Source organism: Orbicella franksi, chromosome 2, assembly GCF_964199315.1.
Source record: "Orbicella franksi chromosome 2, jaOrbFran1.1, whole genome shotgun sequence".
Taxonomy (NCBI): Eukaryota; Metazoa; Cnidaria; class Anthozoa; order Scleractinia; family Merulinidae; genus Orbicella; species Orbicella franksi.
This window is the reverse complement of record NC_138146.1, coordinates 20577774-20595123: the sequence shown is the minus strand read 5'-3', so window position 1 is coordinate 20595123 and position 17350 is coordinate 20577774. Positions and strand designations below refer to the sequence as shown.

General features: G+C 40.4%; 2 protein-coding genes across 4 annotated transcripts in view; both read right to left on the bottom strand.

The window, feature by feature from the left end:
* Positions 1–4756, bottom strand: part of LOC145478559 (uncharacterized) — a 5274-nt gene extending 518 nt beyond the window's left edge. The window contains exon 1 of the mRNA XM_081456618.1: positions 1–4756. This exon is cut by the window's left edge and continues 518 nt beyond it. Coding sequence (XP_081312744.1) covers positions 1403–3586 — 2184 coding nt within the window. The 5' untranslated portion in view covers positions 3587–4756 and the 3' untranslated portion in view covers positions 1–1402.
* LOC145478560 (polycomb group RING finger protein 5-A-like) overlaps positions 1–13204 on the bottom strand; it is a 20998-nt gene extending 7794 nt beyond the window's left edge. For 2 of the 3 annotated variants that reach the window (XM_081456619.1, XM_081456621.1), the window contains exons 1-4: positions 12765–13204; positions 11849–11960; positions 6673–6775; positions 4817–4872 (exon numbers count right to left, since the gene is read on the bottom strand). In XM_081456619.1, coding sequence (XP_081312745.1) covers positions 4817–4872; positions 6673–6775; positions 11849–11960; positions 12765–12779 — 286 coding nt within the window. In that variant the 5' untranslated portion in view covers positions 12780–13204. Of the gene's footprint in view, positions 1–4816; positions 4873–6672; positions 6776–8882 lie in introns of all 3 variants that reach the window. The other variant, XM_081456620.1, reaches the window with a different exon arrangement.
* Between the last annotated feature and the right edge of the window lie 4146 nt (positions 13205–17350).

Below are 17350 nucleotides of genomic sequence, written 5' to 3'. Positions count from 1 at the left end.
AGAAGAATACAATGCATGTTACTCAGTAATGATGCATTATTCCAAGAATGAAAACAAGAAGTTAAGTGAACCAATTCCCTTTAAGATAATTGAAAAAAAAAAAAAAAAAAAAAAAAAAAAAAAGATATAAGGTTACACGACCAGACCGCTTGGCTACATAGGAAAAAGGCTCGGCACAAGGAAGTAAATTGATGGCTGGCAAGTGTTGTGCTGTTGTGTTTTATGGCAACATAATAACCGCATCACGAAATTATGCGTGCATTCCTTAACTCTGCAGATTTCCTACCCTAGCATGGATGTTTGGGAGGGTCGAATTTATCGGCGATTGAAATGCTTCTCATACGTGCCTCTTTAATAAATGTATGGCATGCACACAACTGAATACTTGTCACATCAGTTTTAATTCGATTCGCTTTTCAGGAGTTTGATATTGTGAAATTGCGGATGCCGTAAGGCAAAGTGTCCGGCCAGATGGACTTGCTTTCAATAGTGCAAGCAGTAAAAGACGGCGCACTCATCCAGTCTGCAAGTTGGCCCTACGGTTTTTCTCGATCGCTTGCTTCCAGGCTTTTCAAAAAGCCGAAATCTGGGAGGTGCAAACGAGAGCTTAAGTGGACCATAAACATGAAAAAGGAGAGCAGAAGTTATATACCATAATTACGACTTCCGTAAATTTTTATTATCGGAAAAGGTTCAAGGGCACAGATTGACGTGGCGATCAGATGTAGAAGGAAACATTCCAAACAACCACGCACAGGACGTGAAAAAATGAAATTGCGGTTGAAGAATACGACATGCATATACGCTTGCCAACACGTTTTATTTATCAACAGCTTCCTTCTTTCCTTATCCATCACTCAAACTTGTTTGACGGGAATTACCTGTCACTCTGATCAACCAATCGGTTTGTCGGATTGAAGTTCCGCTTAGGCGGATTATCGGCACATGGTAGCAGTTGTATAGAAAGCTGGAAAAGTGGTTCGCGTTGAAGCTTACTTGAGATTCTCTTCAAACAATATTTTTTCTATTTGCAATAGCACAGATATACTGAAAGAGGTGGGCGAAGGGGGAGAAACCTCAAGCAAACAAAACAACAATCAAAGTTAACGTTTCGAATATTTTATTGTCACTGAGTTTATGATTCTATCGCCGGGAACGATAATACGAACAAGATAAGCAATAGAAATGGAAACATTCTTACGAAAATTAGAATTCGATGTTATTTGGTACAAATTTTCAGACAAAGTGAGTCCCAATATATTTATAAAGGTATGGTTCCATTTGTCAGCGAAGCGATATACTGAAAACTTAACAATATTTAAGATGTACAAAAACAATATAGTGACTATCGCGACAAAATTAATATAGTCTTTTTGATATACGTTTTCAGTATCATTAGCACTCAGTTTTCGCCGTATAAGAGATTCGCTAGTTTATTTACATCAGTCTCTCGCGGGTGGCTTTCCAGAACGCGGATTATTTGCCCTTCATCGTCGCATATGTCCTTAAGCATTTTAAATAGATAGTCAAATTGTTCTCTGTTGGTAGAACTTTGTTGAGAGTTGCTATCAACTTGGTCTCTTGGCTGTCCTCGGCCTGTAAAATTGCCGCGATATGGAGCTGGTGCTGGCTCATAATAATGCACGTATGTGGACTGTCCCGCGGGATATGCCATAGTCGTGGGTGGAGGGTAAGGCACTTGGGGGTTGTAGTGTGGCGGCCACGGTGTTTGAAGCGGTGGAAAGTGGCTCATGTCGGAAGGGTACATGGGAAGTGCGTCGTGATACTGGAGGTTTCTTGAAGTGTAGTCTGGACCTGCTGGATGAAGATAGTCCGAATAGACATTTCCAGCGTAAAACCCGTGTTGATATGAACGTTCACCACCACTGGAAACACGGGTGTGCTCATACGGGGATGCACCAGCGGGAACTTGTCTCCCACGGGCTAAAATATCATCGGGTCGCCCGCGATTATAGTATTCACGGGATGTGAAAGGAGAAACCCGAGGATCTCCTACAATGTTCCTTGAATGATCTTCACTGGTTGACGTCGCAGTCGATTGATTTGTAGCACAAGAGGAAGTCGTAACACTTGGCTCCACTCTACTGCTTGCAGAGTGCTCTGGGAGTTCAGAGGAGGTTCTTGTCGAAGCAGCTCGCTCCCGTAGTCGCTGTGTGTCCCTCTCAGGATGGTAATATTTGCACCGGTTACCAAAAGTACAGTTTTTTAAATAGGGGCATATCTTGGGGTGTGTTGCAGAACCCTTCCTGAGGAAGTCGTCCAAAGAGGGACCCTGTCTTCCCAAGGGATCATCTGGCGGCATGAAACGGTCTCCTACAAAAAGGTACCCCATTGTGCGCTGCTCGATAGTCTCTTTCCATCTGGGATTTTCTTTGAGTAGATCTCGAAAATGGTCATTGGAAACGATTATACCGCCATTTTGATCCGCTAATTCGACCGTGTACTTGTCATCGTAACACACGATGCGGCGGTTGCCATTCCATCGTGATGGTGTGAACTTCAAAATATTTTGCCTGGCTAGTTCGTGGAGTACTTCCTGGTCTTTTATGGGGCTTTCTGGACGAAACTCTCGCATTCTCCACTTGGGCACGAAAACAGTAATGTCACTATGTCCTCTCCGCCTGAAGTACTCCACGCAAAGTTTTATTCCTCGACATGAAAACACCTCCTGGTTTCCGTGATCCATAGCGACGTTGCTACCATCGATGACGATCGGGCGAAGATTATCTGAGTGTGCGGCGACCGGCTGAATAAGGTCTCGTTGAATGAAGTAATCTGGACTTCGATTTGGGACGGGAGCACCCCGTCGAAGCAGATTACGGCCACTGTCTGCAGGTTGCAGAGGTGCCGCCGCACAATTTCCCCGAACAACTGGAAGACAATTCGTATCCTCTGGCGTCGCGGAGCCAAGCTGCAGAGCAGAAGTAGAGTTTTTGACCAATTTTTCTACCAGCTGATTAAAGTTTATTTCTGTTCCAAATGTTTTTATGACGGCGTCGATTTCTTTGTCGGTGTAGTTAAGCTTACGCGCGAATTCCCTCATGGATGGCGCAATGTCTGTTGCGTGTACCGTAGCACGTTCTGGTGGGATGTTTTCGCCGTCTTCCTCGACAATACCGCCATCTTCTTTCGGGGTAGTATTGATTTCACCTTGTTCCTTGAAATCAGCAATGCGTTGCTCAATTCCAGACACCGCCAAGGTTCTGTGTACATCGTCATAACTCTGAACATAAACTGTAGAGCCACTAAATGACAGTACAGCTCCATAGAGTTTTTCCACGTCCATACCTTCATTACCGTTTTTCAGCCTTTCACACAAGCGGGGCGGAACTTCTACGGAGTGCTTCGGTTCATTGCTACACAGAGACTTGATGTAAGTCTGTGCTTGTTTTTGAAGCTCTCTGTCCGTTCCTTGTAGGCAAATCCACTGTTGACCACTCGTTGGATCATTTCGTTTGATCGTAACATCAACGCCGAAAAGAGAGCGTATTCTTTGAACCTTCTCTTTCAAAAGCGAGATTTTATCCTGCTTTATGACAAATTCCGTCGGCTGCTGCTTTTCCATTTTACTGAGATTCGATTATAAACGTCCTGAGCGAGCCTTTCGCGATGCAAACTGTTCGAACGTCCTGCTTTATTGAAATAGAAGAGCAATATATTGTGGGCCAAACAAGGAAGTTTTCACGAATATTAATAGTCCGCCAATCAGAAGGCAGCAGAACAAGAGGGGTTTCCCCGAAACAAAATCCTTAAGACTTCCGCTGTTGGGTTTGTTGTCGCCTTGGCCAAGTTCGATCTTGCCTTCAGTGTATGCAAATCAAAATTTTCGGTAATTCTTTTAAGAGATCGTCTGCTTGATTTGCCACGAAATGTGAAGCTTTTGAGATACGACCGAGTTAGTTAAATGAAACCCAGAGTGTTATTGCGTTTGTACTCTAAATAAATCAAGGTTTAATATTGCAATTCGACGAAAAAAAATATTTATCAACGTTCAGGTTCTTAGAACCCCAAAATCGGGAGTTTTAGCCAGGATTCAAAAACCACTTTCCGGGAAATCGTTTAGAAAGCGAAGGGGGCACTTTTCTTTCCCAGCCAAGTCAGCAACAAACATAGAAACGAGAGTGGAGTGATCATGACGCGGCAGAAATGTCACACAATCCGTCGCTTGACAATGGAATTGACCATTCGACCGTAAGAATCACAACAACATTGACAAAAGGGGAAGTTGTTTCTATTTTTAAAGTAATCAATATACAATAGCATAAGAGTTTCAAATGGCTGCGCAGGAAAGCGCTTTTGTGTTTCCATCAGTGCTGAAAGGGAAAACGAAAGAAAACACTTCCTTTATGAGTTGCTAGGGAATTGGCAGACAGAAGGACGCCTACGAAACTAACTTCGTTGGTCATAGATCGAGCGTTAATCGAAAACGCAAAATACCTCAGATCGTGTGAATTTACTGAACCAAAGGGAAGACGTTGTGGATAGTAAACGCATCGTGTTCCCAAATAGTTTCGACATTATGCAAGGGTTTCAAAACTTCCCGAACGGAAAATCAGTAACAACAATGGGAACAGGAATAATTAACGAAAACAAAAGTGCTTTATTGAGAAAATAAAACGTCTTGGAAAGAGAGTGTTTATAAAAGACCACATGTAAACTTAATCACACATGTGGACTGCAGGTGGAAGAGTTAGAGCGAAAGAGACTGACAAGCATTTGAAGAGATAGAGAGTGTGTTAGCTCAACTGGCTGAAAGTATTAAAACACACACATGCAATGAAAAACACAGGCTCACTTTCTTGAAGTCCTGGCACCAACTTAAATATAATATCTTCCAACATTTGGTCTGACCTGGATGAAAAAAGAAAAATCAGAAAAAAAATGTTTGACCTATGTAACATTGGAAGCTTCTGCAAATGTTGCAGCACAATGCAGTAGGAACCCCCGACCAAACCGAGTCGTGGCGACCCCTGACATACAACCCCTCACTTGACATTTTCATGCGACGACTTGATTTTTGGAAGAGAGCATTTTCGTTTCTATTTTAATTGATGGCTACAGCAGCAAAAAGTAACTATGGAAAAGTCTTAATATCTCTGAGCAAACCAGGAGAAAAACGTATTAAAGCAACTGACTCGCTTTTTTAACACTGCTAAATTTGAAAGCGCCATACTAAAAAAGCCCCATTATTTAGTCTTAGCGGAATCTGCTTCCTGTTTTCCACGCACACCGTGTACCAGAAAACTCCTTGTGAGCATGCGTTCACTTGAAGAACGTTTCAAAACATGCAACTGAAATTATTTCGACCACGTATAAGAGAGTAGGCGTTTTATGTGTTCCAGGATTAGAAACCTTTTGTGATAACGAACATCCTTTACACAGGCACACAAGGGAAATTTGCAAACAAGAAACAAGTAAAACTACTAACACAAGATGCACTCTCGTTATTACACGGAAATGTTCTTATTTAGGTTTTTGTGAAAAGAGGTTAAACAACTTCCGGTACAGGATATTTTTGTCCGATAAGACATCGCGAGTCTCATTTTTACAATGAACTAATGACAACGATATAGAAACATAATAACAGGGTTAACTGCATTTTTTGTGGTATGAGGTAGAGTACAGCATCGATGTTTTGTCCTTTATTGGATTTTAGGATCTTCGGTTGTCACTACAGCTAGTGTGTGCCAAAATTTTCAAGTTTCGCCCCAATCCCAAAACTACTCTGAGAGTTGTCTGGTAAACTAATTCCTTAGAAGATTTCTTGCAGTACAGAACTTTTCATACATATTCCGTTCAAAAACAACGGCAAAAAAGAAAAATAACACCACGTTTCGTTGAGAGAAATTGATTTATTTTTCATTTTATTGATACTTTTGTGGGGTGTATATGAAAATATATTTCAATGTACATTTGTACATCAAATTAAGCTAGATTATACTTGATCATACGCTGTATCCCTGGCACAAAGTCGACTGATGTTTCAACGCCGATGGTTGATACTTAACACTCCATTTTTAGTTTGAACTTTAGAGTCTACGCAACGGCGTACGGTGCTGGGTGTGGTGGTTGGGGTGTGGTACAGTATGATTTATTTTGAGTGATTCTCGTCCAATGCATCTTATGAAAATCATAACGTGTCAGCCATTAACAGTTCCGGTTGCTTCAGGCGTTAGGTTAAGTTTGCTTCCGTTCTCCCCGATTTAATTCACAGAATCCTCTAAAACAGGTTCAACTGAACAAATCGCAGAGAGGTATCGGGGATGACTATATAGTTAAATCCGGTAGGAAATGCGCGCATGTAATTATTTCATTTTCGCTTGTTTAATTCAGGGGAGAGTACCAGCAGAAGTGTAGGTTGGGAAGTTCAATGTTCTGTGAACATCGGAGTTACGTAACGGAATAGAGTAAGGCGTGCACTTTTTGCGTACTTAGTAATCCGCGTCAGTTTCTTCTAATTTTATCCATGCTAGTTCGTTTCTTTTATTATTATCATCATTATTATTTCTTTGATGTTTTTCTACCAAATTAAATTAAAATTCCTTAGATTTTCTTCCATTTCATAGTTATTCTTGTACAACGCGCAAAGGCCTGATATATCGACAAAATTAAACATGTCAAATATTACACAATTCTTCCAGTACACGATACCTCAACATCTCAAATGGGTTTGTTTCATGAATGACTGTTGAGCACTTTGGACAGATGTTCTCCTCGTTGTCTTGTAGATTCTGCACAATGCAACTCCTGCAGACTGATAAAACCAAACCAAATAAGTAATACCTATCAGCATGGTTGTGAAATGAATAAATTTCTCGCACAGTAAAACTCTTAATTTTAATGATTCTGCGAATCCTGCATTCAAAACCTCGCAACGTACAAACAGCAACGTTTGAAGTTTAAAGCTCGTCAGAGCAAATACTTAAAGCAATTTCATTCTAATGATGGAACCATACCAGGGCTGTAGCCAAAACAAATATTATGACTGGGGCAAGGTCCATGAAAAAATTATGACTTAGGCACTGCCGTCCATGGCTAAATTCTCTTCCTATGTATTTAGAGGAAAAAAAAAAAAAGAAAAAAACGAAGGGAATGACGGAGGCAAGTGCCTCGGTTAGCCTGTTACTAGCTGCGACCCTGGATACCTTGGTCTCGGACGTTCTCTCTCTTATTTCGTCTGACCAAATGACGAGAAATAAAACGCTGCGCAAGTCCGTCGCGAGAAAGAAAACCTATTTTTCCTCTCGTGGTATCATGTCTCTTTCAGTCCCTTTGCGGCTCAAATTTGATCCAGAAAAGAAAACAATGAGAAGGTAACGAAAAAGGAAACAGCTTCACAGGGAAATCGTGTCCTCCATCTGTTCACAAAACAATGAGCTGATATGGAACATTTATCTGGGTCGAACTATAGATCTATTTTTGTCATCGTGTTCAGTTCATATGAAACTCTCACCGACTTGAAACTGGTTGGCTTATCATAGCCTTCAATACCTCTTTTGAACCTGTATTTTAGAACTTCGAATTGTTTGCCAACAGCTAGATTAACATCCTATATTTCAATAATAAATTCATTCAACACACAGACACAAACCAGTGGTAGATTTAGGTATTGTGCGCTCAATCGTGGGTGTGCTTGTATTAAACATGCACCGACCAGCTTCTTCTGTGCCTCGGGAAAATTGATCAAATTAATTTCAAGTTGCCGCTACAAAATTTAAGAACGTGTGGCACTGACACAGTGATAGTTGATTTGTCATGTTCCATGCAATTTGTAGTGATTTTCCAGCGAGCAACGCACTCTTTTTTCGTGACATTTATTAAAGTGATTCCACTAACTGACTTTATACGAAACAGGAGCAGTTTCAAAAGCCGAATCTGCGCTCAGGTTAGGACCTTACGACGAAAAAGCTTAAAAAGAGGGCTGAATCAGAGAGTGAAATAAGTAAGAAAGTCAGATCCTTTACTATCTAAACACGATGAAAATACTGAAAAGCATTACATGCTTAACAAGTGTGAGCAGTGAGAAATGCGAATTACATTGTTAACTGGGGCCTTAATTCAGTAACAATTTTGAGTAAGGAAGCTGTTACGTGTGCGGATAAAAGATACCATTCACTATTGACAACCACAACGGTTCGTTCCTTCAGTTACGGGAATCAGTTGCGCCCCTGCGTTTGAGAAAACACTGAGCGAAATCAGAACAGAGAACTAAATTGAGGAAATGAAGAAACACGGCAGGTATAAACTCGTTCATTCGCTCCCAAATCGCACAAAACAACTGTCTAGATGTCTTGAGCTTTTTCCGTAACTAAAGCATCATTATATTACTGAATGTCTTTGGGTTTACTTGAGCTTTCGATAGTTTGTGTCTGTTTGAATATAAGGTCGATCTGAGGGTTCAATTTTGTTCTCGTGACAGAACGTTTAATAAATACAAGGGTCTCTTGATAAGAATGATGCATTTCCTAGTCTTGCACGAGGACCTTGTCCTCTGCACGCAAAGTGCCGTGCGAATTGAATCTATTGGATACTTCGGGTTAATCTGTCATCCTAAAAAAAGAACTTTAAATCAAAACAAAACGATACTTCGAAAGTTTCAAATCCTTTCGATAGCCATCTGAAAACTGGACGCCCCTTGACAATCTATATTTTATCAGTGTTTCCTAGAAAACTGGTCCATAAACACGAACATGACATTTTTTCGAATTCTCGCAGTGAAGCAGTTTATAAGGAAATCACTACTGATTTCCCGGTAAAACTTCGTTTCGTTATCTCCTGACTTCCGGCGAGACTGCCACGAAATGGCGGGAAAAGCCCCCAGGGAAATGAAGTTGGAAATCAGTTAAGTTCGCAACTCTTACCTACTTTTGGGCGGAGAAAATTAATATTTTCTCGGAAAAAGCAAACGCGGAAGGAAACACCATAACCGTGATTAGTTGTCAACATTTTGGTTCACCCTTGCGCGCCCTTGAATTCCAATATTTGTAGATTTCTTCGTAAAGGAGTCGCGCCCATTTGCTCCAGACTTACACTGTTTATCTATGGCTCTAGGGAAAAGTCCCCTGGAAACTGGTCGAATAATAGTACACGCAACTGACAAAAAACTAAATTTTCATTTTCGAGGAAAAGAACAGCGAAACCAGTGTCAAATACCTCAGTTTACAAGCCAACAAACTGCCAAACTTTGTATGGAAATTTAGTTTCCCCCAATTATTCTCCAGTCATGTACTTTTTGTTTTTCATGACAAAGTATTATTAAACTTAAACTTAAACTTAAACAATTCTGAGAAAAAAAAAAGTCAAAATACTACGTTGCAGATTTCAAGTGTTTCGAATTTCTTAAGCCGATTACAACAGAAAATAAAGATCTAGCACTGCTGATTATAAAAGAGCGCTTCTTTATCTCATTTGATACATTTTGATGCAATCTTCAGTAATTTTATTTTCAAATAACGTCCAGATTTTCGATTAACATGAAAATGACAATAGCAAACTGCCTTGTACTTTGGGCGCACTGATTGCGAGTATCCGCATTACATTAAAAATCTTCATCATTTTTCGCTGAACCAATAATTTTTCTCCTCAAAACAACACTGAGCTTCCGTAGTGCGTGATGTTTTAATCTTTGTTGTCATCTGTTACATCGAACTGAAAAGCGATTGACATTGATGGATATGAAAGATATACATTTGTTTTAAAAAGCGCCAACAAGATAGGTATCAAATGGAAGGCGACCGTTTCTTCGTTGCCAATCAAAATACCGAGCCGTATTTAAGACACACGTTCAGCTTTGTTTGATTTTTCCAAGTATGTTTTCTATAAGGCCTATAACACAAAGAACACTGACTGATTCCATAATAAACTATTGTCTTATTCCATCAAAATGGTCCATTTATCTTCACAATCAACTTGTCAAACACAGAAAAGCAATTAAAATGGTATTCATTCTTTTCAGAAGGTCTTCTGATGATGAGTTAATGATATTTCATTGAGAAAGGACGGAACCGCATGTTGCGAAGCTGATCTCGTATCTCAGTCATCCGAGCAAATAAAATCCAAACATTGCTATCACGGTGTGTTCCGGGGGTGTGTTGTGCTAAAATGTTGGCCTGTTTTAATTTTGCAGCTTCTGGAAGATTTAATTGTACTGGCAAATGAGGAACGCGTTTTGTATTAATCCTTTCGTTCAGCTGTAAAAGTAGCGCTTTTTTTTTTTTTTTTTATCTACGTTTAATGTTCAAGTCTTTAGAGCTTTCGTCTTTTCCCCGTGACGTATTCTTCTCCATTAATAGAGGTTTAACACCAATGCCTTTATCTGATCAAGAGATTTCTCGTCACGGTTTTGATAAGATTAGCAGAGCGGAGCATTAGTCTGACCTCTCTCTCCCATGACGAAATTCAGCAACAACTTGAGAAACAATCTGCAAACATTTTGTCTTGTTTGGTCGGGAAAAGAACAAAGGTTCCTTCGTTTAACGGTATTAATCCCTTCCGCGCGCGAGGTAACCCTGAACAATTTGGGAAAGAATTCGCGCCAGCGACACGGTTAAATTTTTGACATACAGTCGAGGATTCAAGTCTCAAAGATTAACCAAAAACCACTTAAAAACTGAAGGATGTGAACAACGGGGCGATATATCTTTCGAAAGACCTCTCTATCGTGCCCTCGCTTAATGGTGCTCTTGAAAATGTTCTAGCTTTGAGACGACTTGAGAACAATTCGGCACGTACAACAGCCTTTTCAAATTGTCTCAATTTTTTACAAAAGCAAGCTAATACTAGGTCTAATCTAGTGAATACACCATGTTTACTTTAATGATAAAGTTATCGCACATTGTTATCGTATTGTTCAGCTTTGAAAGATGACGTTCCGCTTTCTTGTTATGACTTGCTACAGGGCGGCCTTCACGGAAATCTAAATTACACTCTCGCCCATGACCAAACACAATGCGAGACTTATTTTACTGCTGCGCGACGAGTGCATAAACTTATCTCCTCTTTGAAATCGTGGCCAATCTCGCTCTACACAAAAACAAGGTTTTCATAGCCTAAAAAGCTAAGATTATAAGCACAAACAAATACAAAACCGCAGGGGTCCTATTAATATTGTACAACTTTGTCCCAGCGGGAATACTTCCCGTTTCAAATAGCGACGAAAATTAATATCACCGCGAGTTATAACCACAAATAAACCTCAAAACCTCGGGATATCTTATGGAAAGAATGGGCAAAGAAAAGACATTCTTGGAGGAATTTTGTCAAGATAATCTCCGACTTACTTAGTATGCAAAACGAAGCTACATATATAGAGTAAATGCTCTTAGTTGAAAGTAATTAAATGTAATTATTCTCCGTGAAGTGCGAAAGAAATCACTTGGGACCCGTCACAGGCAAACTATTTTGTGAATAAATCGGGCTGGCCGATAATAGGTTATTGTGGAAGACCAATTTCTCAATCTTTAGCTGGCAAACTGTTTCATAATGACGAGAGCGCGAGAAGAATAGAATACAAAAGCCACTTCACATTGTCTGCGCGCGTGCCACGCTGAATGACAGCCTTCGAGCGTGTTATTTATAAGCGTCTAAATGCTTGGCGTCACTGAGTTAAACTAATAACAAAATAAATAGCGTTTGACGAGCGTGCATAATAAATGAACATCTGGCCAGCCTTGGGGCATAACAGCAGAAGAGAATGGCGAACTCGCCCTGCTCCTAGAGCTCTAATTCCATCATCTTTCAACGCCCTGGGCTGCGCTTTGAAAGATCATGTCGACATGTAAGGATTCTAAAAAGGCAGTCACACATCCCTGCTACTGTTTCTACCTACATGTGTGTAAACACTCGGCAATGGTTGTTGGCTTGATCAAATATCCCTTGCATAGTTCACACGTTATGAACGGATTCAACTCTGCCAGCTTGATCTTCTGTTCCTTGTTTGACTAGAAAGACACGCAAGTTATTAAGCAGAGTAGTTGGGGAGTGCAATACCAGATCACTTACTGACAGTGTTCGGCCCTTGCTCCCATCCTCGATCACTTTCATTGATTGATCAAGACGTTTTAAAACCTCTTCTCGTCAACACCAACTGATGATCTTTGAACGCAAAGTGTCCCGAGATCCAAATAAAAACCTCACGCCCGCAATTTCACCTGAATTTGTGTCAACAGAGCAGCTAGTTTAAGCGATCTTTACAAATGGCTAATGAGCATTCTTAAATGGCTTTTCCTTTCATATGTTACTATACTTATATTAAAGAGCATAATGACATGCGGTGAGTATCTCTAGCGTTTGATTCCCCACAGCTCGTCCTCGAAATTTCGCATCAGGTTATCTGTTCATTGGCTTAATAATGAGGATTTCTCCTTTCCGTAGAGATGTCATCTTGCCTCTCAACTCAACAGAGCTTGAACAGAACACTTGATGTGAACTTCGTTTAAAACTGGATTCGCCTTAGTTTATTGAAATTGATAGATGAGATTTTTATAAGGCCGTCCCTGATCTATGAAGTCTGCGAGCAAATAGCCGCGAGGATTCAACGCATGACGAAACAAGAAAACCGCCGCCACAAGACAGGCGGCTGTAGGATGCGGAACAATCAGCCGTCTAAATCGGAAAGGGCTAAATTGGCCTGTTTTCACCCGTTTACAGACTCAGCTTCACGGCAAATAAACCTCCGTTAAATGTTCTTCATGCAAGGATCTTTGTTTTGGAACAAATCGAGCGTGGTTTCAGGGAATACTTACCCGAAGAATTGCCATTTCAGAACGCTGAAGTTCAGGCCCACCACGATGTACAGATATTGACAAACCTTTTATCGCGCTCTGTGGATTGCGGTTTCCTTTGTTAGGAAATCCCGGATGAGAAGTCGAGTGTTTATTCGCTTAAATGTGTTTCCTTCGCCAGGTAGGAAGCTCCTCATTAACGTAAATCGCCTCCGGTAAATTATCTTTACAAAGCCAGCCTTTCAAATATCATTCTTTCGAAACACTGAGCCACGGCTCGCATGCTGTGTGCTCACAAGACACGACCACCCGGCAAAATTACCATATACCAAGGCTTTGATTTGTCTCATTTTATGAAAGCAAAAATGGCACAAGTAGTTTCTGTCAAATATTGTGACATATGGTGTTTTCACAGAGCGCTTATCTTCCCTTATCTAAACATTCCCGATTTCTTACGCGCGAACCTGTAGATTAAGCTTTAGGCTATCAACTAAAATAAACTGCCAAAATGCAACACTGTATATTCAAAATATTTATTCTTTCCGACAAATTGCGTTAGTTTTCCTGAGATGTCAGATCAGTAGCTGTCATTTATTATCTTGAACTAATGGTTGAAAACCTATCGCCACTTTATAATACTGCAGAACAGGTAGTGAAGTACAGGAATAGAATATTCACCTAACTCGTGAGGCTGCCCTCTTAACAAGAAACCTAACCTTAGCGGCAGTCGGCCGGGGTTTTTGCGTCTTGCTAGCGTTCATGTGCAAGCTTTCGTATTTGTTTTACAAGACAAGCAGATCCGGGCAGAAATAGGGGGCCTGTTGAAACTCGAGAGACATCGTCTGAGTAGAGGAAATGTCAGTCTTTGGCATTCTTGTTCCTATTGGAGGATTTCATTACGTTAGATTACGCGAAGAAAGAATTTGTAATTACATCTAAACTAATCTCAAAGCGTGAATAGCACATGGGAAGTAATTTCTTTCGACTGTGTAGGGTTTCAGTGGGTACGCCTTTTGTTTCGGAACCCTACGAAACAGTTGTAACAACACGCGACAATAAATGAAACAAAAGCGGCGCAGCAGCTTGCTTTTGTTGTGAAAATATTTTCATAGAAAAGAAACCACGAGTGAAATATGGCCCTAGAGATTTATATATCGTCAGAGCGTATCTTTATATCGGTAACCATGGAAAAATAGACCTTGATGGAGAACACATTTCAACTGATTCAGTAAACGCAAGCCACGGTTTCTTCCTTTAACTTTTCCCATTGTGTGACCGAGTGAATGTTTCTGTTTTTTTAATTTTCGCAACCATTTGAGTAAATTTTTGTGGTCGATTAGTTAAGATAAGGCTACAGTTCTTAGGCCCGGTGATAAATTATACATGAGACGACCGCAATTTAGAAATTAAAGTGGGCCCTAGGGGAAAATGTTGAATGTAGAAGTCTAAATTATCTTTGTGGGCCTGTGAGGAGACTTGTTTGTACAATTGGCAGTCAAAGCGTGCAAACAGTCTATCTTGGCGTTTGATCAGCTGTCCTCCATTACCCAGGGAACATTTCTGGGTTCTCATAACCGATAACTGAATTTGTCAGCTCAAGACTGTAGAGCGACAACTACCTGTGACAGGTGTTGTCAGATAGTAAAAAACTGAGACGATTGATTTATGTCTTCAAATGGCTACCGCGAAATGATATAAGCTATCTCTGATTATCATTTCATTACACGGGCTAGTTACAAACCCCTCAGCGGCATAGTCTTTCTACAGTACACTGAAGTCATAGTTGACTCAACACAACATTTTTTTTGTCGTCTCGTTAGCCGATTAATTTTGCATGCGATGGGCTGGCAAAGTTTGTCTGAGGTGTTTACAGTTTTACGCGACCTCGTCTCTCGCATTTTCATCCGGTTGTCTGTCGCAATTGTGTACAAAGCGAACCCGGCGCAGCCAATGACAACCAACAAGGACCCGTTTTCCGTCAATGCAAGCTCAAAAGGGGCATAGTCCGAGACTGAACAAACAAGCTTGAGTCCCAAGTTTTCCAGCTAGTTTCCGTTTTATTTGGTTTCATGTTTCCGTTTGTATAGTCCTCTCCATCTTTCTCCTCTCTCCATCTTCCTTTCGCCCAAGTGTAGGTGGTAGATTTGTAACTTTAATATTCTTACCAAGAACTGAAAAAACTGCCATGTGATATACTTTCGGTCAGCGTGATAGGTTAGACGCTGAAGTTTCAAGCCATTTACTAACGTTATAACGGCAGTATAAAGTCATGATCATGACCTCTAGTCAGCTGCTTAACGGAGCTCCATCCCGTGACTAATTGAAAAGTTATGTTAAATCTGAACCAGTCTAGAAAACAAACAAACAACTTAAAAACAAATAACTTGTATTATACTTGAAGTACCACCGGCTGATCCCTAAAAATTCTTGTATCTCCGAATGATTCATGGCGAATTAACAATGAAAATGCTGCCTAAATGTAAGTAAGTAGGAGTAAGAGTAAGATCTTAATTTTAAAGTTGTTTCATTTCAATTAGGCACTACCAGAGACGAAACACTGAGGTAAGATATCTAATTTGAAGAATGCTTTCCATTGTGTTATTCTATTTGCTTCCTAAACTACCCAGATTTTATTTTCTGCATTATTAATGGCGTACGACTCACAGTTTGTTTTATGTGGCAAAACTCTCGCGGTTAGTGGCTGTAAGACGCCGCCGGCATGGCTGCATTCAAGATCAAGCGCGATTTCCTCTCTTTCTGTTGAAAAATATCGTATCCTGAGGTCTACAAAAGTTCAGTTCTTTGACTGTTATTGAGTTAGTGAAGACAAATTGAAATTACAGACCCACGCGAAAGTAATTGTAAGTGGTTATAAAAGCATTTTGCAGCTGTTGCCTAATTGACGCATTGTTTTGAAATAAACAAGTGTTTTAAAACATTATTCTAATAAGAATCGACTCAGAGATTATCAGTAACAGGATCAACAATTCCTGCTGACGATAATACGACATTGCTGCAAAGTCCGGCAATGTTTCCGGTCTATACTACATCAAAACACATGAACCAAATGATGGACAAAGTCCCTGCCCCGTGCCATGGACATCTTTGATTCAAGTCGCAAAGAAAAAAATTTATACACGAGGTTCTTTACTGGAGACGATTTTTAGCCAAGGTTCAGCTCAGTGTATTATCGCAAAAATGCTGCCTTTCACTTGGATCACGAAAGGTTGCAAACCTAACTCTAAGCCGTAAGTAATCAGAAAAAAAAAAGAGAAAAAATGTCTGATACACTTACCACGGGTCATTATCGCAAATATGTTGACGTGAGGAGCTGGCATAGCTTTGTATCAGGTCTTCTAAATGTGCCTAATACGGACCAAATGATTCAGAAGTGGAAAGGTTGAGTAGCCCTAGAATAATTTATTGCCGTCATGGAATTATTCGCCTGAGATGGCTATAGGAAAGTTAATTGCTGTGTTTCTTTTATTTCAAGATCAAGACAGATTAGCAGCCATAAAGCATGATATTCTAATCTCTTGAGTTTAATAAGACGACTACGACATAAAACTTCGTGCGATAACAAAAGTCATGGCATTATAAGAACCTCTGACATCAAACACACCAAAGTAAATGAGCTAAGCATGCTTTATTTATTCCGTTTCTCGGCTGATTCCAAAAGCAAATACTTTTTCAACTGTGTTTACTGAAGTCTAAACAAACACAATACGAAAAGTGACATGTGTAATTTTCAACTGCGTGGGTTTTTTTGTAGGCGGCGTCTCGCAGCCCACGCATAGCGGCCCACTCAACCGAGTAATTAAACACTAACAAATTTCGTGTATGATCATGAAGGACAAATGTCTTTCATGTCAATTCATGGATTAATACCGACGTCAAATGCGATAGACTTTTTGTCTGGCTCGACACGTGCAACATCCACATAATAAAGGCTGCAATGTGCGTTTTAATTTGCCAATAGACACGGTGTAGACGCCGCAGACATAAGGACCCATGAGGTTAATAGTCTTCAACGTTCAGGCAATATCACAACAGTTTTATCCAGACGATGACAAGAAATTGTGACTTATTCCATGTGGTAGTATCGGCCGTAAAGGTGACTGGAAAGAATATGTCTGTCAATAGGCTCAGTTCAGAGCAATCTCTTGGCCTGCTTGAAGGGGAGGGAGGCTGGGGCACTACTGATCAGTGTACCATAGTGTACTCAGTGTAGCAACTGTCCATGTACTCAGCATTTTCAAATTGTGCATCATGATACTGAGCTGATCTTAGGATTCAACCTTAGTTAGTTCTTGGACCTGAATGGCGATAAACCCGAAAAATTTAAACTTGATTCTGACTTAAATCAGCGTTAATTCTGGAGAGTATTTACTGTTTATTCAGGGGCGTAGCGTGAGATTTTGAAGGTGTACGCACAGCGCGGAAATTGGGAGCGCCGAAGGCGCCCCAAGCTAGGGGGGTCTGGGGGCATGCTCCCCCAGAAAATTTTGAAATTTAGGGCTTCAGAAATACCATTTCGAACTATTTTCGCGGAACTTTTTTCATCAATAAATGCGACGGAAAATGCCGTAGTTAGTTGTTTATTTTAC